A 27,239-nucleotide genomic window follows, 5' to 3' on the forward strand; every position below is an offset into this window, starting at 1 on the left:
AGTTAAGTTAGTATGACAGATGCAGTATCTCTCAGAAAGCACAGCAGAAAATTAACAGAATACTAAAATACAATTGATTTTGCTACACATGTTTGATTTAAAGTCACGTACTGATGGATATAGATATGGTTTTAAAACGCTGTTGCTACAGAGGGTCTCTGGCTTTGCCCTCAACATAGGGATCAAGGGGGAAACCGCCTTGCGTTGCGTTCTCGTTGAATGACACATAGCGAAGCGAGACAGGAACCGCTAGTAGAACTAGAGCTTGATATACACTAATCGCATGAGAAACATTATGAGGGTCAGACCTTCTATACCATCGTTAATGTTGAAAGAAGCTGTAGGTAAGATGCGTCATTCTCCCGATAGTCATACTAATGGAAACTATGCATACAGCGGATACATATGATTTACGATGCGATAAACCATATCATCTCACCAGACTATTTAAAACATGACTTAAAGAAGTAGTCGTTCTCAGCATCTGATGTCGTATGTTTTAAGCGTCCTTTCAATACAAAGTACTGGTGTTATGTAAGCAAAAGATAGTTTGTCAAAGTAAACTGTTATCTGATGATTCACGACGGCTGTTAAATAAATATATAATGAACGTTTTTAACAGGTTAAACTCGTAGAAGACGATAATCGTTATTTTTAATTGCAGAATATCATTAACAGCTAGTGTAATTCTAAGTAAATATACCATATTATTTCTTCTTTTCTCGTGATCTGTCTACTGTATGTGGAAAGAGAAGAATCATCTACCAAGATCAAAACCCATTTACTGTGAGTCGTTTGAAGTTATCTTAACCTTCATCAAATACATACAAGGAAGAGACTCTGATAGTGTTTTACAAACATGACGGAAACAACAAGAAGAATAAAAAGAATTGAATACCATGCACCATATTTTAGCAAAAGCAGAACCAACCTAAATTTTAACAATTTATTTAGTGCATACTGGAAATCATCACGAAAGATTAAAAACACATGACTTTACTTCACTGTTGCCTCACATTAAGCCTTAGAACTTGGACTATATTGTGTTTCCCGGAATAAAGTCGCGCGACAGTGGCGCTTACCCCAGGTGATACATACATGTTCTGATTGGTGTGTCACGGAATGCCTTGCGTATCTTCGTTGTCCACTTCAATCCGGGCTGTATAGGCGGTAGGTTTGGTTCCTGTAGTTACTATAATCTTGTGAAAAGGTACCATGCTGTATGATAGCGGATTGAGAATGAATGGATATAGCGAATGACAAACAAGCAAACCTTGATTTTCTTATATAGAACACTGCATGATCGTTATGTATCTTTTTTGATCCGGCGATGCACATAGTTTTGTGTATCAACAATGTTTGTAAACACTCTTGACAATCGCAACCGGTCGGCTGGTAGACCGGCTTCCAATAGATCTATCAAGAGTTATATGTTAAGCACAACAACAGCAACAAACCAGCTACGAGATGAGTATCTCTTTGTATAGCACACTTGAGCAAATTCTAATCAATAATATTTCTGAATAGAAAGCTTCTATTAATATTGGTACTCTGAGTCATTTACAAGAGCCGTAAAAATGGTTATATACGGAACTTCAGCCTTCTTGTACTTGAATGCTGCTCATCTGAGCATACTGTGATGTACTCTACTACTACTACTACCATTCCTGTTGCAGATACAAAACGGCATAGTCGCCCTTCCTGCAACATTAGTGCATTATACACACAGATAAGCTAATTATCAAACTCATAAAAAAACGACTGAATGGTGGATGGAATGTTGAGCACACACAGCATCGGGTACATATTTACATGCATTTTTCCTTTTCTGCAAGTTTTTGACCGAAATCTAAAAATATGAAGGCTGCATGGAATAGCACCCCAGAGCCAATAGTGTGGTCATTGTCATACCATAGGCTTTTTTTGTAACATTTAAGGTTTTTCACTTGTTAAAAATAGGAGCAATGTAGTTTTAATTATGAACAATATGCTACCACTGAAGGCAGAAGCAGTGACCCTGGTTGGAAATAGAAAGCTGCTCATGATGACGACAATTAACTTAAACAAGAAAACCAGAAAATGAGGCGTTGCAATAACCTAAAAAACTCATCAATATCGCCGAATTACGATTGGAGACTAGGATCGACTTAATGCCCGTAATTAATACAGTATTTACTTGACAAAAAAACAATTGATTAGTCGACTGTAATGTTTATTTACAGCAGCAGCAGTAGCAGCAACAACAACAAGAAGAGATGCCAGCATACTGCAGGTGGACTTGCCATCGATGGCAAATACACAAGCTATGCACACAACAGTTTGTTTACTGTCCATGACTCTTTTGTTATTATGTGTCTTGTGAGACCCTGTGATTCAACGTTCGTCGATTCAACCAACCCATACTTTATACCCATCTTCGAAAAAGAAGCCATGCTTTCCAACGTACAAATTTATGTACTACAGTCTATCAAAAAGTTGAAAGAAAGTGCTTCGCTATGGAACCCCGGATGTTTTGACAACGAATGAAAGCTGTGGATGTGAGTGCGGGGACCGGACGGACAGGCACCAGACGATTATTATGTCACTTTTGCAAAGTGGCTGAATAATAGAAACAAACTGTGGTGGCACAATCCAAGGGCGTGTAACCTAACGAAGCTTCTAAGAGAGAGAGAGAGAGAGTTCTCGGTGGGGGATTGAAAAAGTCATCGTCAGATATATTAAAAGACACAGTGCATTTTAAGAAAAGGTTATTATTGCTATTTATGTTGCTGTTATTGATGCTGCTCAATGTCATTAACTTGGTTTGTATAGAAGGAATGTAGAAGCTAGGTACATAAAGCGGTTTCCTATAAAGGACTTAGAAAGTGATGCGATCCTTTTTTGGTAAACGTAACAGAAAAGCTCTCGCTCTCTTTAAAAAAGAAGCAGAGGCTCAGCAGTAGAAGATTGCATTTCATAGGCCCTTAATGTTTCTCATCGTTATCAATCGCCTATTTAGTGGTGGTGGCTGAACTCTCTTTTCAGCCTATCGGGTGGTGGCTAGTGCTTTCTCTTTCCCCCCCTTTCCTTATACCCTTCCGATGCAACTGATAAACGGGATATTCGGAAGTTGCTGCATTGTGATTCTCTCTCCACTCGTTTTTCTCCCCACCGAAAGGTGCCACGAGAATAAGAACAAAATTGATTCAAATCATTTGACCATCATCTTGTGGCCGTTGAATAATTAAGAGAGAAGAGAGAAAAGGAGGACGAGATAGGAGGAGTAAGTGGATGAAGCAGCGGCACCCAATGGTGCCATTAACGTGCATGTGACAAGCGATCTTGCACATCAACAAAAAACCAAAAGTATTAGAGAGTCTCTTCACATGACGGTATAGTAGTAGGCGTTCTAAATACCAATCAAAAACAAGCTTATTCAGGTACATCATCCCTCCCCCCAACCACCTAGTGCAGCACCGGCACCATTTCAAATATAGAGCCCAGTATTAGTCCATTCGATTGTCGGCGACTACTGCTGTCAATTAGCGAGACCATGTGAATTACATGAAGAAAAAGAATAGCTCTTGGAAATTCATTCGTATATATTCAGAAAGTTCTGTCAAATCAGTGAGTGAGTGAGTGAATGAAGGGTGATATGCAGTAGAGTGGCCGTGTATACAACAAAGAAGGGTAGAATAAATAGAAGAAAAGAATAGGATAATGTAAAGAAACAATAAGAAGTAATTACAGCAAAGAAAATAGAGAGGAATATACAAACAAAAAGAAATAGAAATCTAAATACAGTGGTGGTGGATATGTATCGACGCTAGTACGATATTTGTCAGCGTCCTGTACAGTGAGTGTCAGCGGAAGACAACAGTGCCGCTCTCTGGATAGCGAGGCTTCTTGCGCCGTTCGTGTGTCTTGCGATGGCGCTCCATGTCATACTTACGAGCAAACGCTTTGGCGCAGGAATCGCAGGCAAAGTTCTTTTCGCGGTTCGGGTCGTGCGTGAGGATGTGCTCCTTCATGTTGTTTGCTCGATTGCTTGTATGCGAGCATTTAGGGCATTTATGGATAGTGCGCCGTATGGCTGGAGGACGTCGTGGTCGTTGTTGTTGACGTCTTTGTGATCTCGGTAGACGCTGCTGCTGCCGTCGTCTTTGCCGTTGTTCTTGATGCTGCTGCTGTTGTGATACTGCTGGAGCTGCTTCCTCCGTATCAGCTTGTTTTACACAAACAACCTGTTGCTGTTCCTGCTCACTGATAGGTGACGGAGCATGATCTTCAATAGGCAGCTGTTGCTCTTCATACATCATAGATCCATAGAGCTGTTGCTGTTTGACCCAAGAATAAATGTCCCAATCTATGGGCAATGAAGAGGAGGGTATATTGCTCTCGTTTTGTTGGTGCGGATGTTGTTGATGATGGAGGTGGGGCTGTAACAACAATTGATCGTCAAAGGATGATATGGTGGACGGTTGCTGCTGTTGCTGCTGTTGTTGTTGAAAAGGATTCGAAAACACAGAGTGCTCGGAATGAACCGAAGGTGAAGCAATGACAAGGTGGTCCATCATGTTGCCAAGTATGGACGACGAGCACGATGCTTGTGCAGGCGAAATCGACAAGATAGGGGTGGTAATGCATTGAGGGTTAATAGTAGACCCGAACAAGTCAGATGATGACTGTTGCTGCTGCTGCCCTTGCTGCTGTTGTGGGATATCAATGGCGCCACCATTGTTGTTATTGTTGTGCATCTGTTGATAGTGGTGATGATGTTGATGTGAATACGAGGACGCTTGTGATGGCGGAGCTTGGAATGATCCGAAACTATCAATGGAGGAACCACCCAGTGCCAATAGTGGCGTCTGGGAACACGAAGAAGCTCGGGACCCGCGCACTTGCATATAATTGTTGCTTTCAACGGACGACGTCGTGGTCAAGGCCAGCGTTGGAGGCTGTTGCTGTTGGTGTAGCTGGCTGCTATCTCCGGATGAGTGCTGTGGAGTAACCCACAGCATATCAGGATCTGCGTTGGGTGGCAGCTGCTGTTGTTCGCCAAGCAGGTCGCCCAGCGGAAAGTCCTGGTCGTAAGAGCCTGATGGGAAGTACAACGTTTCATCGGGTGGGACGGATAATGAGGAGTGTGATCCAAAGGATGATGCGTGGATGTTCGGCATGAAATCTACGCACATCAAGCAAAGGTCAACACCACATGATATTTTTCGTGTTATTTTGATGTGCCTTTGCACTTACCAGTTCTGGTACGATCTGGCGAGTTGCTCAGGTCGCTCATAGAGAGAGGCGAAGTGACGTTCTGTGCGTAAGGCGACAAAAAGGAACCAGGGGAGGGGTAGCCATGGTTCGGTTGCTGTATGGGAATAGGCGAGGCAGCGACAGCAGCAGGAACTGTAGCAGCTGGTGCACAGGGTTGTGGTTGTTGTTGTTGTCTCGCAGCAGTAGCAGCAGCGACAGGATCGACTGGCGTTTCTATATAGCAGCTGTCTTCCGACGCCGAGTCGCCCGAGGTAAAGTCTTGGCCGTTGTTGTTGTTGTTGTTGTCGGACGGTGTTGCTGTGGTTGACACATAAGAAGGCTTGGCAACCAGACGGTTGAAGAACATTTGCAGAGTGGACGACATGATTATATATGGAACGATGAACGGTCAGTCCGGATGAAGCAGCGGAATGATGAGTTGAAGAATAATGGCTGGAAAATGTGTGCCGTGAGAGTGAGTGTGTGTGTAAGGTAGGAGGTGGAGAAGGAGGAAGAAAACGGAATGACAATGAAAAAGAAGCACACACAACGCTTTTATATAGACGCCGCCGCCGCCGCCGCCGCTCTGTGTGATTGTGTGCGTGAGCCTCTGTGTGTGTGTGAGTGTTTAATGCGGTTAAAAATTGCGCAGCGAAGGGTGTCTCTCTCTCTCTCTCTTACTAACTCACTCGCACTAATTCTCTCCGGTTCCTACTCCCCCAAGGCTTGTAACCAACCAACCCCCCATCCTCCTCTCTCCCCCACCTTCCCCTTGAGTGGTAACCAAGTGACAATGAACAAGGTTACGCAAGCGGAAATTTTCGAAAGAACAGCAAATAATGGTGATCGCGTGGCAGCATCGCACGACTCTATTCAACTCTTCGTATGCTGTCTTTGGGCCTGTGGTATATGTACGGTATGCACAGGAGAGGGTGCCTTCTTTCTGTCTGTCTATCTATCTATCTCTTCCTCTGTCTCTACTACTCTTCTATTACTATTATGTGATCGCATTTCCCTATTCTCTTCTCGCCCTTCTTCCCCCAATCCATTTGTTGCGCTTTGAACACGCGCCACATTTTTGCTTTACTTCCAGGGGTGCATGCTTTCACCAATTAGTGTCACTTCCTTGGTTTATTATACTGTCTCCGGAGCAAAGAAAAGCCGATTGCATCATTCTCTACCAAGTACCCTGTTCTGTCAAAAACCCATGGATGGAGTGGTCCATGCTTAAAGGAAACGTAATATGATAGAAACACCCATGCAATTGTATTTAACGATATGACAGACGCTTGTCTTGACTTCAACCACCTTTTTCCCTTCTCGTCACTTTATTTTAAGCAACAATGTTTCCAGCTAACGGAGCAGTATCAGCACCCGTCCAGTTCCCGAAACAATGGATCTCAAGCATCGATTGGAACATACAGCCCAAGGCTAACCGAAAGACATCCATCATTTGTACTATTGGTCCTGCTACCAACAACAAGGACAAGCTAGTCGAATTGATGGATGCCGGTATGAATATCGTACGCATGAACTTTTCTCATGGCGACTACGATGTAAGTAAACTGTTTCTGCCTTTTATCGTGACCGATTAGCAAAGGTAACATGACTCCGCACCCCTATCCTCTTGGTAGTACCATGGCTCTGTACTAGGAAATGCACGAGCAGCCGCTGCAGGTGAGTAAGCATTAGCTCCAAAAAAATCCATGTAACGGTATATCGCTAAATAGGCAAAATACATACTATCGATGCATAGAACGACCCGAAAAAGCACTGGCCATTGCACTCGATACCAAGGGTCCTGAAATCCGCACGGGCTCGATGCGTGACGGTAAAGATGCCTCCATCACTAAAGGACAAGATGCCATTATCACCACGGATGACCAATACAAGGATCTCTGTGACGACAAGGTCATTTATCTTGACTACAAGAACATTACCAAAGTGATTGACGTGGGCAAGAATGTGTATATCGACGACGGCTCATTATCGTTTCAAGTCTTGGAGAAACAAGACGATCACCTCAAAGTGCGCGCCTTGAATAATGGTAAACTCTCTTCGAAAAAAGGTGTCAATCTGCCTGGCACACCTGTTGACTTACCCGCCTTGTCTGAAAAGGACAAGAGCGATCTCGCGTGGGGTGTTGAGCATGGTGTCGATATGGTGTTTGCATCGTTTATTCGTCGCGCTCAAGACGTTAAAGACATTCGCCGCGTGCTCGGTAACAAGGGTAAAAACATCAAGATTTTGTGCAAAATTGAGAACCACCAAGGCTGTGAGAACTTTGACGAGATTTTACACGAGACCGATGGCATCATGATTGCTCGTGGTGATATGGGTATCGAGATTCCTTGTGAGCGAGTGTTTGTTGCTCAAAAAATGATGACTGCGAAATGCAACTTGGTCGGCAAGCCCGTAGCATGCGCCACCCAAATGCTGGATTCCATGACTTATAATCCACGTCCCACACGAGCCGAAGTGTCCGATGTTGCCAATGCCGTACTGGACGGTGCAGATCTGGTCATGCTTTCCGGCGAAACGGCCAAAGGCTCTTACCCAGTTGAGACGGTACGAACCATGGCGGCAACGTGTGAACTAGCTGAAACCGTGATTTGCTACCCGCCGTTGTTCAATGAGCTCCGCACGCTTACTCCTTGGCCAACTGATACAACAGAGACAATCGCTTGCGCCGCAGTGTCTGCTGCCGCAGAACAGAACGCTGGTGCTATTATTGTCCTCTCGAAATCGGGTCACACGGCTCGTTTGGCCGCAAAGTATCGTCCCTCGCAACCTATCATTGTCGTCACGCGAAACGAGGAAACCGCTCGACAGGCCCACTTGAACCGCGGCGTGTTCCCCTTTATCCATTTGGAGCAGCCGCTTGACAATTGGCAGGATGATGTCGAGTGCCGTATTCGATATGGTGTCAAGCATGGCAAAGCGGCCGGTTTGCTTCAATCAAACGAGTCAGTCATCGTTGTTCAAGGATGGAAGGGTGGTTTGGGAAATACCAACACGATCCGCGTTCTGATCGCTCCTTAACTGTTGCAACCGTGGGCCACTGCCATTGACATTGTATTTATTTTTGTGACCTAATAACATACACAACTTGTAACGATGTAGTTAATGCACTCTTTTTTCTATTAATAATTCATATACAAATACATGCAGCTTGAACTGGCGAGCATCACCCTGCATATGCATTTCTTCTTTGCTTTTTACCATTCTTGAGATTGTTTGAGATTTGTTGCCACAATCAGAAGCATGATGTATCTATAAAAAACACCACTGAACCTTCCTTGATTGCTTCTTCTCGAGGAGACTGTCAGAAACAACGGTGGATACATTCCCGCGAGTTCCAAGCAGACGACTATTGCTCCCGACGCTGGCAAAGTTGTATATTGTACTATTTGCGTGTTACTATGTGTCCAAGCATGGCAGCTTCTATTGATGCTCTGATCAAACTGATACATCAAACTGTGAATAGACGCACGAACGAATAATTCGATATGGCGGGAACCAACTTATTGCCATATACGGAAAGCTGTTGACACTGTATACTGGCTCTACAAAGCGCCAGGTAATCTGACTGTACTAAACATGCTCTTATCAAACAGGTATTTCACTTGCCAATGTAAGAACATATGCGGTTGTTGATGTAAAAGTGTACGGCATTTAGCTATGTAAAAGTGCTACGCCAGAGAGCAAGTCACCAAGAATCCCATACTCCGGCAAAACCCTCTGTATAACTTCATACATTTCCTGACTTCATATGACCCATTCTATATTTTAAACCTTCACAGCCAAGCCAATTCTTGAGAGTTACAATCTACAGTTGATCTACACACTCTCTTACTCAGTAGTACATGCTACGTACCATGGAGACCCGATTTTTTTAATAGAAGCTACGATCACCAATAATATGTCGTAAAAAAATCAAAACGCTGAGCGACTCAAACATTCTGTAGCACAAAATAGGGTTGCAAAGGTGAAAGGATAATCCATGATGTATAAAAGCTAGTTTGTCCGATGACGACATTGTATATCCAATGCAATGAACGCAGAAGATCATACACATTGATCTTTTTTCTTTGGGGGGGAGGGTGGAGTGCTCTGTGTATGGCTGCGCGCCACCACCTGTACTACAGTGTTATTTAGGTGATGAGTTTGCTGGCTGTTGTCGAGGGATACAAAATCCCAAATTCGTTGTTATCGGCACTCTCGCGTGCGTTTTTGCCTTACATGCGCCATTTTCGCCTCACTCTGCTGAGCCATATATCATTTACCTATAGTAGCAGTAGTCGACTGCGACTATTATACTACTAACTGTTATTAATAGGGTTTCACACGAACGTGGGGCACGTCAAATTGTTTTGCGATGCTGCTGCACGCCCTGTTACGTAAAGTGGTACGGGTATAACAAAATAAATGACGGGAATAAGGAAAATAGTGCAGCAAATATTTGTACCAATCCTATAGCGGTAGTTACAAGGCTCGTTAGCGTTCATGTTGTGGACTTTTAAAACCATGATATCAGTGTACTTCGAGGGCTCACATCGAGAAACAATAGCTGAGCTTACAGTAAATATGATAGGGTTGCTTATTTCTTTTAAAGAAGTCTTTATAGAATAAAGAGCAAAATACCTTTCTCTATCAATTTTTTTGCACCAGACGACTATACGTAAGTATATGTTGTCACTCTTCTGGCATTATGGCTTTCCATTATCAGTACATATAATATGAATCATACTGAGAAAGATCACGGTAAAACATCGCATTTCGTTTGTATCATAGCATATACTCGTTCGATATTATGGGAACGTCGCTTGAAATTTTCAATCGATAATACATCACACATGAGACATTTCACAAAGCATTTTCAATACGCGCGCGATACTGTAGCAACTTTGGGGCATTGACGTTTGCATTTAAAAGCTGGTGCCTTTGCCCATTAATACTGTACTCATCGTAAACATACTCAAGAGACTTTTTAATAAGCTACTAATCATTCGTATATTGGAACCCTTTTTGCAAAAAAAAATATCTTTAAAATAATAACACGCACCTCTATCTAGTGCTATGCATAAATATCTTCATTCTTGCACACGTACAGTGGACCCCCTTTGATGTCAACCCCTTTAGTGTCGATCCCCGACAAGGTCAACGTTTTTCTGAGCACCTCACATTTTAGCAGAGATAAAATGTCAACTTTTACGTAAGGTCAATGTCAACACCTTAGCCAGGATTGACTTCTTATCGAGGTCAACATATCCAATCAAAAAAGTTTATTTCGTTGAAAATATTTTGTCAGGGACGACTCCGTTGCATACATACACTGTGTCGGGATGTGTTGGTTCAATATCTTTATCATCCGGTTTAACTTTGTGCCTGATTAGTCCACACCCACCAAACGTCAATCCCCGTCAGCGTCGACACTTTCAGCTGAACTTGAGGGTTGACAATAGCGGGGGTCCACTGTAATAAGTCCATAATAAGAGGGCATGATCCATATTTCAACACATGGCTAATGTGGTTATCCTGGAAAAATGGAAGCTCTCAACGAATGCACATGCTGCAAGACACGATTGCTGGTCACGTGGTACTGTTGTTATTCTTGCCTTATTCTGCAAGAAGTACGAAAAGACATTCTTTTGTCAAGACTAAATCCGTAATAAATTCAAAAGGTTCTAGTGTACTTACATTAGCACTACACAGGATTAGGTACTGCTGTTTCTACGTAGACAACGTATACTTTCTAACCCTGCTGCTATGCGACAGAGTGTGTGACAAAAAGAGAATACCCTTGGCATCCCAGCCCTAGTAGTAGCGAAACTAATTTGAAATCAACTTGAGCCGCATTACCTACTAATGCTGCCGTCAATTTTATCATAAGAAGTTGATCGCTACTGCTATTTCCTTTTGGCATACATACCTTTGATACGTAACTTGGTGCGTTATGTCCGATGGATCGGACTGGATCTACAAACCTTAACCTGCACGATAAGGTATTTGGTTCGTTTTTCCTCCGAACATCGGCTTGCTGCAAAAGAGAGTTCAGTGTTGCAAAGCTACTGTACGACCGTAAAAAAAAATCATCTCGCTCTAAAAGAGCGGGCCCTTTTTAACACTCACGCAGAGAGCATACATATATATATATTTTCCATCAATAGGAAGAAAACCTCTTGTTTTTTTTCTTTCTCGTCTCTTTTTTTTTTTCTCCTTCTTCTTAATTACCACTCATAAATTTGCTTGGCCATGGCACCCACGGACGACTACGCACCTTCAAGCTGCTTTGGTAACCTGTTCTCGGGTTTCACTAAAAAGAAACAGCCTGCTCGTCGATCCGTGCAAGCAGCGCGTACCGAGCACCATTCTGCTGCTCCGTCGTACTATCCCGCGACCTCGGAGAAACTGCCTGCTTACGATGAATGCGTGTCCAAGGTCCATACAGAAACTAGGATTATACGCAAAGAAGGGATAACATTGCTGACATGGAAAAAAAAAACTCTTATTAGGCATTTGAGCAACTGGATGTCAAGGTCGACAGTGAAACGGAGAACATTGTCGCTAACGCCATTGACAATGTTTCTGATGAGCTGCGCACAATTAGTTTGGACGTATGTTACCCCAAAGTTTCAAGGAAAAAAAGGGAAAGGCTGGTTGGTGGAGTCGAGATAGTTTTCATATCCTTAAGAAATGTGATTTTTTTGTGTATGGAAAATTAGCTCCATGAACATATGGAAACTGGCATGAAGGAGTTCCATGCACACAAACTTCTCACGGACTATCTCGAAGGCAAGGGCTTCACTGTGACCCGCCATGCTTATGGTATGGAGACTGCTTTCACGGCCGAGTACAGCAATGGTCCCGGCAAGCGCATTGCTTTCTGCTCAGAATACGATGGTCTTCCTGGGTAAAAATTGATAATTTCAAATACGCGATCATCAATGTCATCATCAGCAAGCACCTCTCTCTAATTATCGTACAATATGATATACTGTGCCATATTCTAGTCTCGGCCAAGCATGCGGTCACAACCTTATTGCAATCAGTGGTCTTGCTGCCGCCATTGGTACCAAGGCTGTTCTGGACAGTGGAAAGGCCTCTGGTAAGGTCATCCTCTATGGAACACCCGCCGAAGGTACGTATCAATCATCCGATCCTTCTAAATCTGTGCCAGGAAGGCATATCTGATCTTATCCCCGTTTAGAGCTTTCTATTGGTAAAGTTATTCTTTGCAACAAGGGTGTCATCCAAGACAATGTTGATGTTGCATTGATGCTTCATCCTGCGTAAGTGTAACCTTTTGTAGTATGGCTACACTGAGTTTAGATAGCTCACACACACACACACACATTGATATATTTGATATAGTGCTTATCACGCCGAGCGCGGTGCTATGATTGCTGTCAACGACGTCCGTCTGGAGTTCTTTGGCAAAGCAAGCCATGCTTCGGGTAAGTGACTTTGTGCTTTCTCCTAGCAAATTGCTTCTATATCGAAAGAGAGTTTCTCTAATCAATGTTACATGAAACCTTTGGATAGCTGCACCATGGGAAGGTAAAATAAAACTCCGTTTTTTCGTGTTACCAAGGTCGGAAAGAAGAGGAAGAAATAAGCTAACATATGCAACAACTGATAGGCGTTAATGCACTGGATGCCATGGTTCAGGTTTGGAACGGTATCAGTATGATGCGCCAACAGCTTTTGCCCACTGACAGGTAAAGTGGATTAAAGATGTGCTGTCGTATTTGCTGTAAGCTCCATCTTTAGTTATTATCTGACTCTATGCATTGCTCCTTTTTTGTTTGACTATGCAGAGTGCACGGTATCGTGACAGATGGTGGCAAAGCAGTAAGTGGATTCCTTTGGGTATACATAATACTTGTGTAATTGAATTCCTTCAAGTTTACTGACCAACGGATTACTTTTTAGCCTAATGTTATTCCGGACTATACATCGGCATTTTTCTTTGTCCGTACAACTAAATATCCTCAGATTGGCCGTCTGATGCACAAGATGGAAGAATGCTTCAAAGCAGCTGCGCTGGCGACAGGCTGTGAAGTCAAATGGACTTGGCGTGAGATTGGCGTTACCAAAGGCAAGCTATACCTGCGTCAAACGTAGAGTTCGAGGGTCATGTTGCTATAATTCGCCAACACATATAAATTTTTGTAGATGTCGTACCAAATGGACCCATGGCGGACGTGTACAAGCGTTACATGGAAAAGGAAGGCGGCATTCAGTTCCCTAGCCTTGCTGAACAATCAAACTTAGGTGGAGGCGGTACAGGTACTCTATCTATCTAATGGAGCAGCCAAAGTATCCACCGACGGACTATGACTAAAACGATCATTTTTTGTCTAGATTTCGGCAACATCAGCTATGAGGTCCCTAGTTTGCATCCCATGTTCGGTATCCACACAACTGCTGCCAATCATACTATCCAGTTCGTGGGTGCTGCAAAAACCGAGGTTGCACACAAAGATACCATCTTGGCTGCCAAGGCATTGACCGTCACTGCTTCGCGCGTCCTGAAGGATGAGGGCTTTTATCAGGCCATCAAGAAGGACTTTGAGAACAACGTTAAAAGCAACAACGGTGCCTTGTAGCGACCTTTTTCATTCGTTCTGCCCCCATTATTTGGAGAGCATTGGATATCTGTATTGTAACAAAATAATATATCATTTTTCGTGAAAGAAGAAGGCATATATGCTGCTGATTGCTGTCAAGAAGATGATATATCGACACAGAGCGATATAGTAAGTGTTTTTTAATCTGAATAAGTTCCACCTATCCGTCGGAAAGAATGACTGAGATTCCATTTTCGTGATACGGAAACAGTCTAAACCATATAGGGACACCTTCATGGCCCATGTCCTTTCCCCTTTCTTCCGTTAAACAGAAAAACTTTGCTGCTTCTTTCTTTTTTTTTTTTTCATATATATAAGCAAACAACTACAACTGTAGACGCCGCTGGCCGCCGTTTCTTTTTCATTTCTACATACCTTATATACATACATATACACACACAGAGCACAAGTGAGAAAGAAATCATGAAGCTTTTCGAGACAGTTCACGACTACAACTACGAGTGGAGCCTTGTCTCTGCTGCCAATTGGCGCAAGTACCCTAATGAAAATGCAACACATGTAAAATGCGTCGACATTTTAAACCAGCACATCGATCCTGACACTGGCGTTCTGACTACAGAACGTCTCTTTACAGTCAAACAAAACGTACCGACCTTAATCCTCAAGGTACCGCTTTCTTTCTTTCTTTTGCCAATACTACCCCGCTTTATCTCCTGGCGTCGATTTATAAATATTCACATGGCTTGTAATTCCTAATAGATTCTTGGCTCGGATACGACGCACTATGTCCGAGAAGTCTCCACCATCGACCCACGAACAAAAACATTGACCATGTGCAGCGTAAACCTGACCATGTCCAACTTGCTGACCGTAGAAGAAACCATCCGTTATCAAGAGCATCCTGAGGATCCCTTAAAGTGAGTCTTTGTTTCTGAGGCTTCTTTGTTAAAGTTTCATTTGCTTGCACATGGCGCACTAACAAAGAGGTAAACAATAGAACAAAGTTCACGCAACAAGCAGCCATCTCTGCAGGTAGTCTGGTGTCACGATGGGGCAACCTACTCGAGGACTTTACGCTCAAGCGGTTCCAGCAGAACGCAGCAACGGGCCGTGAAGGCTTCTCCAAGGTCCTGGAGCGGTTTGTGGTGATGGCGGAAGCAGGGCAGCAGCAGCAGAAGGCGGTCCGTTCCGACAACGAAAACAACAACAACAGCAGCAGCAGCAACAGCAACAGCAACTAGAAAAGCACTATAACAAGCAACCCCCCCCCTCCTCCCAGCAAAAAAAAAAAAAAAAAATTATATACCAAAGGAGAGAAAGAGCGAAGCAGAAAGCCAAAAGAGCAGCCCTTGCTTTTCTTTTTATACATACGAGCACCAGCAACAGTCCTTTTTGGCATGTATACACAAAAACGCGCCCCTTTCTTTTATATTCTACAGCCACACACTGTGCATAGTGCTCCCCTCCTCATCACCATCCCACATACACACACGCCCATCAAGAGAGACGCGCCCATCTTCTCTTTTCATACTTTGCACATATAGACCTTGTACAGAAAAAGTAAAAAAGTCGCTTTTCTTTTGCTAAACTCAAAGCATGACGTATGGTGTACAACGTACTAAGTAGTCGCAAAGAAGGCGTATCAGAGTTTGCAAAAGGGGGGGGAGGCTCCTTCTGCTATTAAACATTCTGTCCAGAAGTCCAAAACCGGATGTTTCAGCGTCCATTCATCATATGTGGAGGCAACACATGCTCTTGTACTTGGCGGTGGCAGAGTGATCAATGTGCATGTTCCAATCACACACACACACAAACTCTAGCATTCCCTCCCCCCCCCACAAACACTCCCCCCACCCTTCTTTTTTGCTTCTGCCGTCATACCATTTATGCAAACTGGGTTGTTAAGGGAACCCCTTGCTCCCTCTTTAAAGTGCGTTGCATTAATGTGTGTCTATGTTTGCAGCAGAAGAGTCGCCAAGACGAAACGGAAAGGGGATGACAAGAGAAAGAGTATAGGGGAGGAGGGGGGCTCCACATCTTAACAATCATGGTCGTCTTGAATGGACACACACACACACTTGAAACAAACGTACGTGTCAGCAACTATTACCTGATGTGCTCTTGGCATGTATTGGTGGTGCTGCTAGTACACAAAGTAGCTAGTAGAGCACGCATCATGAAAGTACGGTCTTCCATATGGCTGCTGCTGCTGCTGCTGCTGGTGGTTGTTGTGGTGAATGAGTCATTCAATGTGAGTTGTTGTGCTGCTTTGCCGATCAACGCTGTGTTTGGAGACGACCATGGAAAATAAAAAACATCACGCCGTCGGGTTGTACGTTTTAAGCAGCTCTGGTTGTCGTCGTAGTAGAGTTGCACAAGATACAGGGTGAAACAAAGCGACCCTATTTTTTTTCAACAGGCACTCTCTCTTGTCTTGGGGTATCCTTGTGGGTTTGCCCTATTTTGCGCCACTGCAGTCCCAAAAAGTTTGCAAGCAGAGACGACAAATAAAGAAAAAGAGCCAAGAATGCGTGAACACTCGTTTCTCCTTTTCTTCTTCTTTTTGCTCTCACTTGCCTCTTTTTTACTCACTACTATCACCACTTCTACACCCGCCTTTTTCCCCCAGATTCATCCATGACACTGGTTGCAAATACTAATCCAGTAGCACGGGAAAAGAGCAAATCATGGTTATTCAACTGGCTTACCCAATGGACGAGCAGTAGTAACAGTAACAGTAACAGCCGGCGTAGCAGTTGCTGTAGTTGCTCCAGCGAGCGGCGGCACTACGACAACACCAACACCACCAATGACCACGTTGACGAAATCATGATCGTTGAGCCCAACGACAAATTATCCATCTACCGTGTGGAAACAAACCACTCGTCATCCAACAGCACATTCGACAACGATCCACTTGCATCCACAACTACCATCCATGAACAACAACAACAGCAACAGCAACTTTTACACCACCAACAAAAGCGCCACATTTCGTTCCCGCAGCACCAACCGCACCGTTTCAACATCGCCTTGACAACCCCTTCGTCAGAGCGTCGGAACTCACAGCAGACAACAGCAAGTTCCGTCTTATCCGACGACCAGTTTTCCTCCGCATCATGCCACCGCAGAAACAGCAACGAGCGCTCCATACTGAGTGAGCTGTGGTCCAAAGCGCGGAAACATCACCCACATTACCCGCGTTTCCACTGGCCACACAGACGACACCGTCGTCACCACCACCATCGTCATCACCATAGACACCGTCTCTATGACAACGAAGATCTAGCACATAGCGTTGGAGGCACGCCTCCTCGTCTCTCACATGACGAATCAATAGCAAGCAGTAGTAGTGCTACTGCAGTGGCTGCATCTACCACGGCTGCAGCTGCCTACGAAGTACAGAACATGGCGTCAAGCTACCAAGACCAACATTTATTATTTTCCCCACAACCATCGCCGACGCAGCGTAAACGCCACTCGATCACATCACTCATATCAGCAGGCGATCGCATCAGCTTGTCGTCACGACCCGCATCTATCTTCCGTTCTCAACCCGGGTCACCTGTTTTTGCGGCTCTCTTGAAGGACGGACAGCTGTACGACGAAGAAGATGGTGATGTGGACCCGTATTGGCTAGACGATCCACTACAACCCACACGACAGCAACAAGAACGATGGGTGGTCAAACCAGAGCTCGTACAGATAGCAATGGATGATGGGTAAGCTCCTTTCTGGGGTGGGTGGGTAGTGTTACAGCGACAGTGGCCGTGTGAAGAATGAATGAGTATAAAACGTATGAGAACAATGGCTGGGGGAGAGAAATGAAGGCAACACAAAAAAAATTCATGCATGCGTTCCAAAAAAAAGACTTTTTTGTAGTCCGTTCGATATTTCGCCCTCAGCCGGTGCCTCAGAAAAACATGTTCTCCATGTTGGGTAAGCCGAGGGACGATGAAAAGAGAAAAAAAGGGGATCGAGTAAATAATGCGTTATGTGAACAGGACAAACAAACATTAGGACTAGTAGTAGTAACCACCATCTGACTGCTTTCATAGATGCGGAGACGGGGCGTGGGCTACAGAAGTTGCGCTGGAGTATCCAAGATGGAGGGTCGTCGGCATGGACGATCGGCTAGGCGGCACTTGTCCTAACCGTCGTATGGTGCCTCGAAACTTTAAATTCATCCGCTGCTATGAGTCGCTGCTGGAAGGCCTGAAAAACATGCCTGACGATTCATTCGACCTGGTCCACTGCCGCTTCCTGCTCCTGTCATTTCCTGCGGACCAGTACCAGGAGCTTGTGCGGCAATGCTGGCGCGTCTGCAAGCCAGGGGGCTTTGTTGAGCTGCTAGAGATGGATATGCGTATTTATTATGACCGCCCCTTGGTGGGCAAGGTCACGCAAACATTCAACTCGGAAGGTAGCAGTGGTTCTTTTTTTTTCTGTCGTTCTATTTACTTATCGAGTAGACTAAACACATCATCCTTCTTTTCTATTCTTTTTTTTTTTTTTACAATGAAACAAGTCATTCATGTGATCGAATCCAAGTCATTGGACCCGCGTCTCGCCAGACAGCTCAAGGACGTTTTCGGCAAATTGACCCGACCCGATGACGACGTAGAGAAAAACTATCGCATTCTTTACCATGGCAATTATGCGTCCTTGCCACTAGGCATCTGGGGTGGTCGCATCGGGGTCATGTTTCGTGATGATTTGCGCGAGCTCTTTGAGCAGTTCCAGCCTGCGGTTGCTGCAAATAACCAGACGCAGACACGGACCGAACTTGAGTTGGAATCGGCATTCGAGACGATGGATGCTGAAATGGATCTACAACGAGCATTCATGAACCTTCACTTTGCATATGCCCAAAAGGTCGAGCGCGTGTAAACCCATTATTGCTGAATAAGTCCCACACACACGCACAATACAACATACCACTATTTCCTTTTACATATACTTCCAAGTTATCCATTTTGTACAGTTTGATATTCTTAGCTAGCCCCCCCTCTTTCCATGCATGTGTATTTTTGTATTTTTTTTTTCCATTCATCTTGTCTTTTTCACACGCATATCATATACCAAACCCAAAAAAAATTCCATGACGTACTAATAGCGTCCCGCCGTTATTTTACTGTGGCAATCACTCTTTCTAGGTATATCTTTATTTGCCTCTCCTATCGAGCCTTATCTACTTGCTTTTTATCGTCATCAGCAGCTGTGATCATTGTATTGTCGCAAAGAGAAAGGGCCAATGGTACTAAAAAGAAAAGTTGCTATCCTGTTATACATTTCATATCATCATGCATCCTGCCAAACAATCATAATATTCATTCACAATACCGACCTTTATAAATCTAATACACACTAATATGTAGCATAATTAAAGCACTCTAAACAATCAGAGGATGTTTATGTTACGTACTTTAAGGGCATCAGCGTGTGTAATAGTACTAGTACCTCGATTGCCAATGATGCAACCTAAATTCCTTGCGTATTTTTGAACATCTGCAAATTTCTTTGCTGTATTGGAAACTGTGTACATACAGTACAGTGTCGTTATTATGTTGAGAATGATATCGGTGAAGACATAAATCTTGCGTTAAAGGACCATCTCGCCAAGGGAGCTGCTAATATTGAAGTGCTGCCTCATAAGTTCTCGCTCATAGCTGTACTTGTTTTGATGGCTTCGTTCATATCCTTGCCAATGTAGAATGACGTCTATAAAAGGAAGCTTGCTGATGCGCCACTAGCACTGAATATATTGCTGTGGCTGATATGGTGGCGTAACATCTCATCCATCCTCTATCATTCTATTCAAACATATGTACGCACTCGATGGGTATGCAGACCAAGTAGGAAGAAATTTCTTATTGTAAATGCAATTAAAGTTTATGATATCTTTAAGCAGAAATCTATAATAACATATTCTAAGATCGTACCTGAATACTGGCTGGCCATATTACAAAATAATTGCAGCCATGTGTCCTTTTCAGTATAATCTCAGGATGATACTCATCCTTAAGCTAAGGTAAAAATAATACAATCGTGAACGTAGTCAGTAAATCGCTATATGCTACTACTACTACTGCTATTGTCAAAAGAGTATCAACATCGGTGGAAGAGCGTCGGAAAAGGATATCTGCCGATGTGACTGACTCCGCCGCTTGAGCAAACCGTGAGCGCGGGAGGCTTTCTGGTAAACATATAATTTTTTGACATTTTCCACCACAAAGTAAGGAAACAAAAAAAAGAAACGATTCAGTAACAAGGTAGCAAACTTAAACTGTTATTTAACTCTTGAAATCTTACAAATTAGAAATATACACCACAAAATGCTTCGAACACTGATCCAGCAACACGTCACCAGACGATCATATACCACCACCGCCACCGAACGAGCTTACTTCATTTCACGAACTGCCAACAAAGGATTACCCGTCTATACCGACTTCAAGAACGGAGGCACGCAACAATTGACCATTATTCGTCGCGTTGAAGGCGATGCCGAAGCACTGAAAAACGAAATTGTGGAACTGTTTCCCGAAGCACCCAAGAACTTTGCACGTGTCAACCCAGTTAACAACCAGGTTATCTTGAAAGGTGTCCACATGAATGAGATCAAGCAGTGGCTTGTTGAAAAGGGATTTTAAGACGTTCTTTATCTTCTTCCTCCCTCCCTGTCTCCCTCTCCAATAATAACATAGTATAGAACACACACAAAAAAAGACAAACGCACATATACACACATGCTTGTAAATATATTTCTTTCAACTATTATACTATACATTAATGTAGTATCGGCAGTCTAGTAGTAGGGTTTTTGGGATGGTTGGCTAATATGTGGGTAAACTGGATATAAAGTAGACATGTGCTAACTATGAGGTATCAGATACATTAGCATGTACTATATATAATCGCAGGGAAAGACGTAAGTACGACGTAATGGCCCTCTAGTTTTTGTTGACGCATCATGAAAAGCGATGATGGGAGTGATTGATTCAGATTTTCTTGCATTAAAGAGTCCAAAAAGGCCCGTTTTTCCCATTCAACACTTTCTTTTTCCTCTATCTTTTCTCCACATATCACCTTCCACTCAAAAAAAAAAAGAGCGACCAACTGACTATGGCGTATCATCCCGACATTCCATTGAGCCGCACCTTCATGGTTATGACACTGGAATCTTTTCTTGATGACTGGGCTGTCCGTGCCACCTGGATGGCATACAGTGCACTGTTTTCTCTCTGGTGCGCATCATGGCTTGCCAGTGCTGTCTCTACTGGTCATCGACAACCGTGGTCTCGTCGTGTGGTCATTGACGGTGATGGAAACTCGCTTCCGCAGCAAGAACAAGTGGCTTCAACGGCGAGTGACCCAGCCAGCACATCTATGCAAGAGAAGGACGAGACCCAAGATGAAAAACTGTCTTCTTTGAAAAAGTCGGTAGCCACCAAAGCAGCGAAAACGCCAATGTCGCGTCATGATGCTGTTGCTCCCACTCCCTCCAAGACATCATCTGTTCAATCGTTTCTTGAGGTAAAAAAAAAAAAAGAAGCGAAAAGAATGTTTTACAGAATGTATTCGTTTCGTTTCTATATTACTCCTAACACACAGCATACACATGCGTAGAGCCTCAAGGAGTCTCGTGATATGCTGCGAGATCTCTCCCAGATGCTGATTTCTGCGCTTACAGTCAACACCTTTGCCAGCGGAACTCAACGAACGGCCATGGTGATTTCGTATTTGTAAGTAGTGGCAGTACATAATGGTCTTAGTTATGTAGCAGTCGATGTTATGATGGATGCAGAAGCTAAGGTTGATATACTAACAATCACACGTACCATGTACTAGTTTCTTGTCGTATGGCATCTATTCTGTTTTGAGCAACAACGCCAAAACTGTTCCCACTGACGGAAGATGGTCAGTCCACAAGGTTGCCAAGGCTGGATTGCCCGTTGCAGCCATTGCCATTATCGGGCTTGCCTGGTATGAAGGCTTCTAATGCGTGTCCGTTGTTCTTACCTACGTAGCTGCTAGTACATTCAAAAAAAAATCCAGAATGAAGTAACCAATGCATAAGATCTGAAAACAAACAACAAACTTGTTTATATGATACCAACATCCTTGCTTTACACTTGTATTACGGACCCATTTTTTCCCTTTGCAAACACAATAATAAAGAAGCGCACTCTTGCATTTCAATAATGATAATATAACTTTCATGATAGTACATCGGATCATGCTAACTCTTTCTAGATACATCATAAAATAACAAATCAACTTCATCACGATATATATTGGACTACGAAAAGCAGAGTAAGATATATGTAAAGGCATTTACATATAGAGCACCAAAACCTGTATGCCAAATGTTGAAAAGATTAATCCTCTTTCTTTTCTGGTTTATATTTTGTGCTTTTAATTTTTCGATATGTACAAAGTAGAGAAAATAAATTTATGCTGCACCATCAACTGGTGCTTCGCTTGTGGTAGCAGCTGTAGTGGTACTAGTGGGAGTAGAGGGTTGCGATGAACCATTCGACATCGCGCCGGTATACCATGAAAACTCAAGCTTTCCGCGAGGTGTACTTGTTCCGCCCACCATTGCCTACAGTGTTCCATCCATCAAAGTCAATAAATGCCTTTTTTACATATACAAAACAGAATACACATCTCATAAACCGTATCTTTTCTTCCTTTCCAATTGCCATACCTTTTCTGATTCGAAACGCTGGCTATAATCCACAATAATACCATCTTCATGTGATTCGACCATCGTTAAGTTACCGAATTGCTATACAATTTGTGATGCATAAGTGTTGGCTTTTCACTCTATCCAACAAACAAAAATTTCCCTCTTATTGATACGCTACCTCAAAATGCTTACGCATCTCATCCTTTGCATCCTCAGGAACACCTTTTACAAATATCTTAGTTGGGCGATTATCCAAGCTGTAACGCACCGCGCCACCACCTCGCATTCTCGGGTAACCCCGTCCACGACCATAATAGCCACCACGGCCTCCGTGGTAACCACCACCCTGACTCTGTGGTGTGATTCCAAGAGATGCAGCCTGTTGTTGATAAAGATGTTAAAAACATTCGCCAATCATGCTCACATGTAGCACACTCTCATAACCCCTTCTAACCAATTTACCTCTGCTTCTAATTTCGCCAGCTTGGCGGCAAGCTCTTCTGAAGATGTAGCGGTTGCACCATCAGCGGTCTCACCGGTTGGTTCTGAAGCAGTAGCATAAGGAGATGCTTCAGCAGGCGTCTGTTGAGTGGGAGCTTGTGCACTGGCGGATGCCGCCGCGGTAGTCGTCATGGAAGGAGGTAAAGCTGAAGCTTTTGCTGCGCGTGAGATATCGATATCTTTCGCAATTTTTTTAAGAGATTTCAACAGCTCTTCCTTTTCCGCTTTCGTCATATCCTTGGAGTTTGAGAGCTTCCCCATCAGTTGCTTTTGTTCTTCAATCTGCTTCTGTAGCAGCTGCTCCTTTTGCTTTTGGACGTCAAGGATAGCCTTCATGCGTTCCTGATGCTTCTTTTGCTTCTCCTCCCGTAGCTTGGCAAGTTCAGCGGCTCGTGCAGCAACTTCTTCCGGATCAGGCTCGCTTTGTCGTTTCATAGATGTCGTAGTCGATGGTGATGATTTAGTGTCTGGCTTTGCTCGTCCTCCAGAGGCGTCGGATGATGCTGCCTTATTATCGTCTTCATTCTCTTTGCACCAATACACTTTCACGAAACGATTGTCGAATATAGGGTCGGGTGAGCTATAGGCCGCATTTGCTTCTGCATTGGTTGCAAACTGTAAGATGGCTTTGTGCATGTGACTTTGGACGCTGATGTTGGTCAGGGAACCGAACTTTTTAAAGTACTCGTTGACTTTCGAAATCTCGCAGAATTCCGTCGGTATATTTTCTACCACCAGGGTCGTGTTTTGTCGCTTATGGTGTACTGGTCCCATATGACCGCCGCCACGTCCTCGACCGCCTCGTCCTCCTCGACCCCGCATCATTCCTCCACCACGAGGTGTAGCAAACATCCGATTACCGCCCATGTTGTCAGAAGTTGCAGGCATCATCATGCCAGGAACATCAACGGGGAACGATGGAATGTTGCCACTGTTTGGCATCAGTGTTGCGCGTTCTGGGTCATATGCATCTAGGGTACCATGAAAGTAGTGCGAGTTAGATGCATCATTCAATTATGATCTCTCATACCAACGACATCTTTATGATTACTACCACCGCCAATTATTACCAAAGTTACCAGGCATTCCAAAGAACGGTGGTGCTGCCTGTTGTTGCTGATACAGAGGTGGGCCCATTTGAGTAGACACATTGGGAAAAGTTGGTGTGCTGAACGAACCATCGTCTACAACAATTCTGTCTGCTCCATGATCGTATGGGCACATATCACCTCGCGTACAGTATCCCCTTTCTAAAACAAACATAAAAAAGTCACATATAACAGGCACATGTTAATCTTCATAATGAAGTTGATGGGTTTTCCATACAGCGTAAAACAAGAATTGCGTTTACACGTACCATTATAATCTCGGCAAAGAGGACGCATAGGACGACCGCCACTTATATCGCCTCGATATCCACCACGACCTCCTCCTCCTCCTGGTCCTCGATGCGGCGGTAATGACGACAGATGTTGCTGTCTGCGGTCATACATGGCTGCAGGTCCTCGAGGAATCGAGTTTGAACCCGTACGATAACCTTCGTTACGTGAATGTCTACTGCCTCCATAGCCATCAGATACGTGGCGTCTGTCTCTGCTGCTACCGCTGCTATTATAATGTCTATCATCTCCAGAGGAACGCGAATATCGACCGTCGTTGTCGCGTGCTGCTTCCGACCTTGGTCGTCGATGCTTGAAATTGCGGTCGCCGTCATCCTCCTCATCAGAATAATCGCTTGCCTGACGACTGCGTTCTGGTGCACGTGAATCATTGTTACTATCGTGTTTGTCGTTCGAATCATATCCTAATTCCTTGAACAATCTGTCAATGAAAGGACCGGTCTCTATAAAGTAAATATATTTTCAAAAGTTAAAAAAAGTTAATATAATACTGGACTAAAACCACACAACGTACGACCAAATATAAGTGGTGTGTTCATGATGCTTTACGGCAAGTAAGAAAGAAAGAAACTTACGATCGCCAAAAAATTCCCTCAACTTCTCGTCAAGTGATTGTCGAAGAATGTGTGGTGGATCACCAGAACCTATCAAGGCGGTAATGTACTGCGCTACCAAGTCCGGATCAGCATCGCATCTATACGTGAACATCCATTAGCTCTCGCATTAAAAACTCAATGCATTTGCTAGAACGTACAATGTTTGGACTTCACGAATAAGATAGGATTGAAGTGCAGAACCCTGTAAATTGCTTGACATGACAGGCAACTTATAAAAAAAAGGGGAAGAAGGAAAGATCGAGTAACGCAGCTCTTTTTTTTTCTTACGTTGAGTGAGCGGACGCTGTGTTTTTTTTTTGGCTTCTTGCTTTACAGGCAACTCAGCTTGATTTCGTCGTTGCGCCACGTGACCTCTTATTTTTGCTGCGCGCTGGTACGATGCCTTGATTTCAAAACTACAATGATTTCTCTTTATGTATAAACATGTATAGAAGCTACTTATAGGTAAAAAAAAGAGCAAGGTGTATTCATTGCATTTTAAAAGTCGCTCTACTATATCGATCATAAAGTAATTCTTTGTTCCCAGATCCTGTGTTCTTCGGCTTTTTAGGAAAGGTTGAGAGCTCCCCTTGCTATGTTTAATCGTTGAATTTGGTGCTGAACTCGCTACATAGCGCTGTTAATATTTACCTTATTCGACAAAGATATGCGGGCTAGATGCTGGACAAGGATACTCACTTGTAAGTGTGATCGTTTGCTTGCTTTTCCTCTTCTTCTCCTTTATTTTGGTGAAGTATTGTTTGTTATTGGATGGAGCTATAATCATCTATTAAAATAGTAGTTGTGAATATGATCTTGCGTCACGGGTGGTCAAATCATACGGATACCATCGACGACAACTGTAGAAAGAGATTTCGCCATCGGCGATGATAATAATCATCTGTTACTGTTTTCTCTCCATTACTCTCTAGGTACGATGATAAAGAAAAACAGCCAAGATATCCCTTTAAATTACGCTAACCAAGAGTAGCTGAACTTGGAGTGAGCTGACTATGTAAAAACAGTACTTTGCACAATAATGTTGCTGCCATATGCCATGTTTTGTTGACACTGTATTGAGCATCATCTGATGTACCAAAGCTGACGCAATCGTTTTTACATACAATAAGAGAGAAATTGTCTAAGCGCACGACGAGTGATGAACGAACAGAATGTGGAGTTTGAGAATTATCACATATCTCACGAAAGGCCAAACATGCTAGTTTTGGGCATACATCGCAACACATCCTTTTTGATGTAAGTTAGTACTTTTCCAAATATAATTCTTGCTTTCTAATATTGCATAAACGTCGACGAGAAGCTGATAGATGAAAAGCGTTTTAGCAGCGCAGTATTCATACAGTATATGCTCCGTAGTTGAAAAGGGGCAGGGGTGATGGTGTCGCTGTTGGTGTTGACTTGTGATACTGGTGATGTGATGATGGCAAATGCATCACAGGAGGTTGTTGGGGAATGACTTCTGTTTATAGTTAGTGGTATCAGTGATGCTGACGCCACACAGCAGCACATATGCAAAACGTAGCATCGATATGTATGGAATTGATCGTTGTGCTTCTTTGAAATACCAAACGTGTACGATACAGAATCGAAAAAAAAAAGCAGAATATAATTTCGGGTCATGAGATCCTGCTCCCCCGTTTAGATTGCTTAGGATATAGCTTTGCTGTGTTTATGTATTGCTGCTATATTGCTGTGTATATACTATTCAGATACTCATATAAAATCCAATAGCGATGCTGACACGGTTGTCTTTTAAATTCTTTGCCTGGGGTTCAAAAACAAAAGTGAGGCAAAATGGCAGATCGACAAAAGAAGACAACAGTTCGTTTTGAATGGGTGGGTGTGTACAGCATATGCAAGATGGGGCCGTTCCACCCCCAAATATGGATGTAGACAGAAAGAGAGCCGTTGTCTAACTGGGGCTCTCGACAACAACATTATCATCACAGACGTATCACCCTGCTTACGCAAATATACAAACTTGTACCCTTTCATCTACGAGTCGACAGTAGGGAGAACAACCTGAAAGAGATAAATGGATGCATTTACTATTGAACGAGGCATGCATTTTCTTTTAAACGATGGTGCTGGTTGTGTTGTGTGTTTCCTTGTGAGGTGCTGGTTTCAATAGGCCCAATCTGATTGGCTGACTGGCTGGCGTTTCTTAGGGAAAGAAGAGACACAATGACAGGAAATC

At 43.5% G+C, this 27,239-nt stretch overlaps 8 protein-coding genes across 8 annotated transcripts; 6 read left to right on the forward strand and 2 right to left on the reverse strand.

Annotated features, from left to right (window-relative positions):
• Nucleotides 1-3,415: 3,415 nt before the first annotated feature.
• BDB00DRAFT_795919 (uncharacterized protein) lies at nt 3,416-5,755 on the reverse strand. Its single transcript, XM_053121427.1, has 2 exons — nt 5,236-5,755; nt 3,416-5,164 (listed from the first exon to the last, which is right to left on the reverse strand). Exons 1-2 carry the CDS (start codon nt 5,618-5,620, stop codon nt 3,843-3,845), a joined length of 1,707 nt encoding a protein of 568 aa, XP_052985490.1. The 5' UTR covers nt 5,621-5,755; the 3' UTR covers nt 3,416-3,842.
• An 823-nt stretch (nt 5,756-6,578) lies between these two features.
• BDB00DRAFT_753407 (pyruvate kinase) lies at nt 6,579-8,277 on the forward strand (the record flags this gene model as incomplete). Its single annotated transcript, XM_053118692.1, has 3 exons — nt 6,579-6,791; nt 6,870-6,912; nt 6,992-8,277. 3 exons carry the CDS (start codon nt 6,579-6,581, stop codon nt 8,275-8,277), a joined length of 1,542 nt encoding a protein of 513 aa, XP_052985491.1.
• A 2,859-nt stretch (nt 8,278-11,136) lies between these two features.
• Nucleotides 11,137-13,883, forward strand: BDB00DRAFT_224110 (uncharacterized protein). The gene is made up of 12 exons (XM_053116538.1): nt 11,137-11,676; nt 11,751-11,852; nt 11,961-12,148; nt 12,249-12,376; nt 12,446-12,527; nt 12,610-12,692; nt 12,781-12,795; nt 12,878-12,956; nt 13,056-13,089; nt 13,171-13,336; nt 13,414-13,527; nt 13,603-13,883. The coding sequence occupies exons 1-12, from the start codon at nt 11,491-11,493 to the stop codon at nt 13,845-13,847; spliced, it is 1,422 nt and encodes a 473-aa protein (XP_052985492.1). The 5' UTR covers nt 11,137-11,490; the 3' UTR covers nt 13,848-13,883.
• A 280-nt stretch (nt 13,884-14,163) lies between these two features.
• BDB00DRAFT_795933 (PRELI-like family-domain-containing protein) lies at nt 14,164-15,127 on the forward strand. The gene is made up of 3 exons (XM_053121428.1): nt 14,164-14,495; nt 14,589-14,746; nt 14,827-15,127. The coding sequence occupies exons 1-3, from the start codon at nt 14,292-14,294 to the stop codon at nt 15,068-15,070; spliced, it is 606 nt and encodes a 201-aa protein (XP_052985493.1). The 5' UTR covers nt 14,164-14,291; the 3' UTR covers nt 15,071-15,127.
• Nucleotides 15,128-17,237: 2,110 nt separating this feature from the next.
• On the forward strand, nt 17,238-18,719 carry BDB00DRAFT_753634 (uncharacterized protein; the record flags this gene model as incomplete). Its single annotated transcript, XM_053118704.1, has 3 exons — nt 17,238-17,551; nt 17,888-18,252; nt 18,358-18,719. The coding sequence occupies 3 exons, from the start codon at nt 17,238-17,240 to the stop codon at nt 18,717-18,719; spliced, it is 1,041 nt and encodes a 346-aa protein (XP_052985494.1).
• A 1,285-nt stretch (nt 18,720-20,004) lies between these two features.
• BDB00DRAFT_795941 (mitochondrial ribosomal protein subunit Img2) lies at nt 20,005-20,676 on the forward strand. The gene is made up of 2 exons (XM_053121429.1): nt 20,005-20,064; nt 20,149-20,676. The coding sequence occupies exon 2, from the start codon at nt 20,165-20,167 to the stop codon at nt 20,480-20,482; it is 318 nt and encodes a 105-aa protein (XP_052985495.1). The 5' UTR covers nt 20,005-20,064; nt 20,149-20,164; the 3' UTR covers nt 20,483-20,676.
• Nucleotides 20,677-20,872: 196 nt separating this feature from the next.
• BDB00DRAFT_924500 (uncharacterized protein) lies at nt 20,873-21,975 on the forward strand. The gene is made up of 3 exons (XM_053128776.1): nt 20,873-21,365; nt 21,459-21,574; nt 21,681-21,975. Exons 1-3 carry the CDS (start codon nt 20,955-20,957, stop codon nt 21,829-21,831), a joined length of 678 nt encoding a protein of 225 aa, XP_052985496.1. The 5' UTR covers nt 20,873-20,954; the 3' UTR covers nt 21,832-21,975.
• A 13-nt stretch (nt 21,976-21,988) lies between these two features.
• Nucleotides 21,989-25,328, reverse strand: BDB00DRAFT_795946 (uncharacterized protein). Its single transcript, XM_053121430.1, has 8 exons — nt 25,180-25,328; nt 25,001-25,119; nt 24,383-24,868; nt 24,096-24,275; nt 22,987-23,996; nt 22,703-22,903; nt 22,543-22,623; nt 21,989-22,437 (listed from the first exon to the last, which is right to left on the reverse strand). The coding sequence occupies exons 1-8, from the start codon at nt 25,239-25,241 to the stop codon at nt 22,285-22,287; spliced, it is 2,292 nt and encodes a 763-aa protein (XP_052985497.1). The 5' UTR covers nt 25,242-25,328; the 3' UTR covers nt 21,989-22,284.
• Between the last annotated feature and the right edge of the window lie 1,911 nt (nt 25,329-27,239).

Source organism: Zychaea mexicana (genome assembly GCF_025766255.1).
Source record: "Zychaea mexicana strain RSA 1403 chromosome Unknown BDB00scaffold_2, whole genome shotgun sequence".
NCBI classification, from domain to species: Eukaryota; Fungi; Mucoromycota; class Mucoromycetes; order Mucorales; family Lichtheimiaceae; genus Zychaea; species Zychaea mexicana.

What these genes read in the sequence shown, in the direction of transcription:
- BDB00DRAFT_795919 (XM_053121427.1), bottom strand. Translation starts at nt 5,620, where the DNA reads ATGTCGTCCACTCTGCAAATGTTCTTCAACCGTCTGGTTGCCAAGCCT. An exon ending in GCCAGATCGTACCAGAACTG is followed by an intron (nt 5,165 to 5,235) that starts GTAAGTGCAAAG and finishes TGATGTGCGTAG; the next exon opens with ATTTCATGCCGAACATCCAC.
- BDB00DRAFT_795946 (XM_053121430.1), bottom strand. Translation starts at nt 25,241, where the DNA reads ATGTCAAGCAATTTACAGGGTTCTGCACTTCAATCCTATCTTATTCGT. An exon ending in GAGGGAATTTTTTGGCGATC is followed by an intron (nt 24,869 to 25,000) that starts GTAAGTTTCTTT and finishes TTTACTTTATAG; the next exon opens with AGACCGGTCCTTTCATTGAC. An exon ending in TGGCGAAATTAGAAGCAGAG is followed by an intron (nt 22,904 to 22,986) that starts GTAAATTGGTTA and finishes TATCAACAACAG; the next exon opens with GCTGCATCTCTTGGAATCAC.
- BDB00DRAFT_924500 (XM_053128776.1), top strand. Translation starts at nt 20,955, where the DNA reads ATGGCGTATCATCCCGACATTCCATTGAGCCGCACCTTCATGGTTATG. An exon ending in CTGTTCAATCGTTTCTTGAG is followed by an intron (nt 21,366 to 21,458) that starts GTAAAAAAAAAA and finishes ACACATGCGTAG; the next exon opens with AGCCTCAAGGAGTCTCGTGA. An exon ending in GCCATGGTGATTTCGTATTT is followed by an intron (nt 21,575 to 21,680) that starts GTAAGTAGTGGC and finishes ACCATGTACTAG; the next exon opens with TTTCTTGTCGTATGGCATCT.
- BDB00DRAFT_224110 (XM_053116538.1), top strand. Translation starts at nt 11,491, where the DNA reads ATGGCACCCACGGACGACTACGCACCTTCAAGCTGCTTTGGTAACCTG. An exon ending in GAATACGATGGTCTTCCTGG is followed by an intron (nt 12,149 to 12,248) that starts GTAAAAATTGAT and finishes GCCATATTCTAG; the next exon opens with TCTCGGCCAAGCATGCGGTC. An exon ending in CAGCTTTTGCCCACTGACAG is followed by an intron (nt 12,957 to 13,055) that starts GTAAAGTGGATT and finishes TTGACTATGCAG; the next exon opens with AGTGCACGGTATCGTGACAG.
- BDB00DRAFT_795941 (XM_053121429.1), top strand. Translation starts at nt 20,165, where the DNA reads ATGCTTCGAACACTGATCCAGCAACACGTCACCAGACGATCATATACC.
- BDB00DRAFT_795933 (XM_053121428.1), top strand. Translation starts at nt 14,292, where the DNA reads ATGAAGCTTTTCGAGACAGTTCACGACTACAACTACGAGTGGAGCCTT. An exon ending in TACCGACCTTAATCCTCAAG is followed by an intron (nt 14,496 to 14,588) that starts GTACCGCTTTCT and finishes AATTCCTAATAG; the next exon opens with ATTCTTGGCTCGGATACGAC. An exon ending in CATCCTGAGGATCCCTTAAA is followed by an intron (nt 14,747 to 14,826) that starts GTGAGTCTTTGT and finishes GGTAAACAATAG; the next exon opens with AACAAAGTTCACGCAACAAG.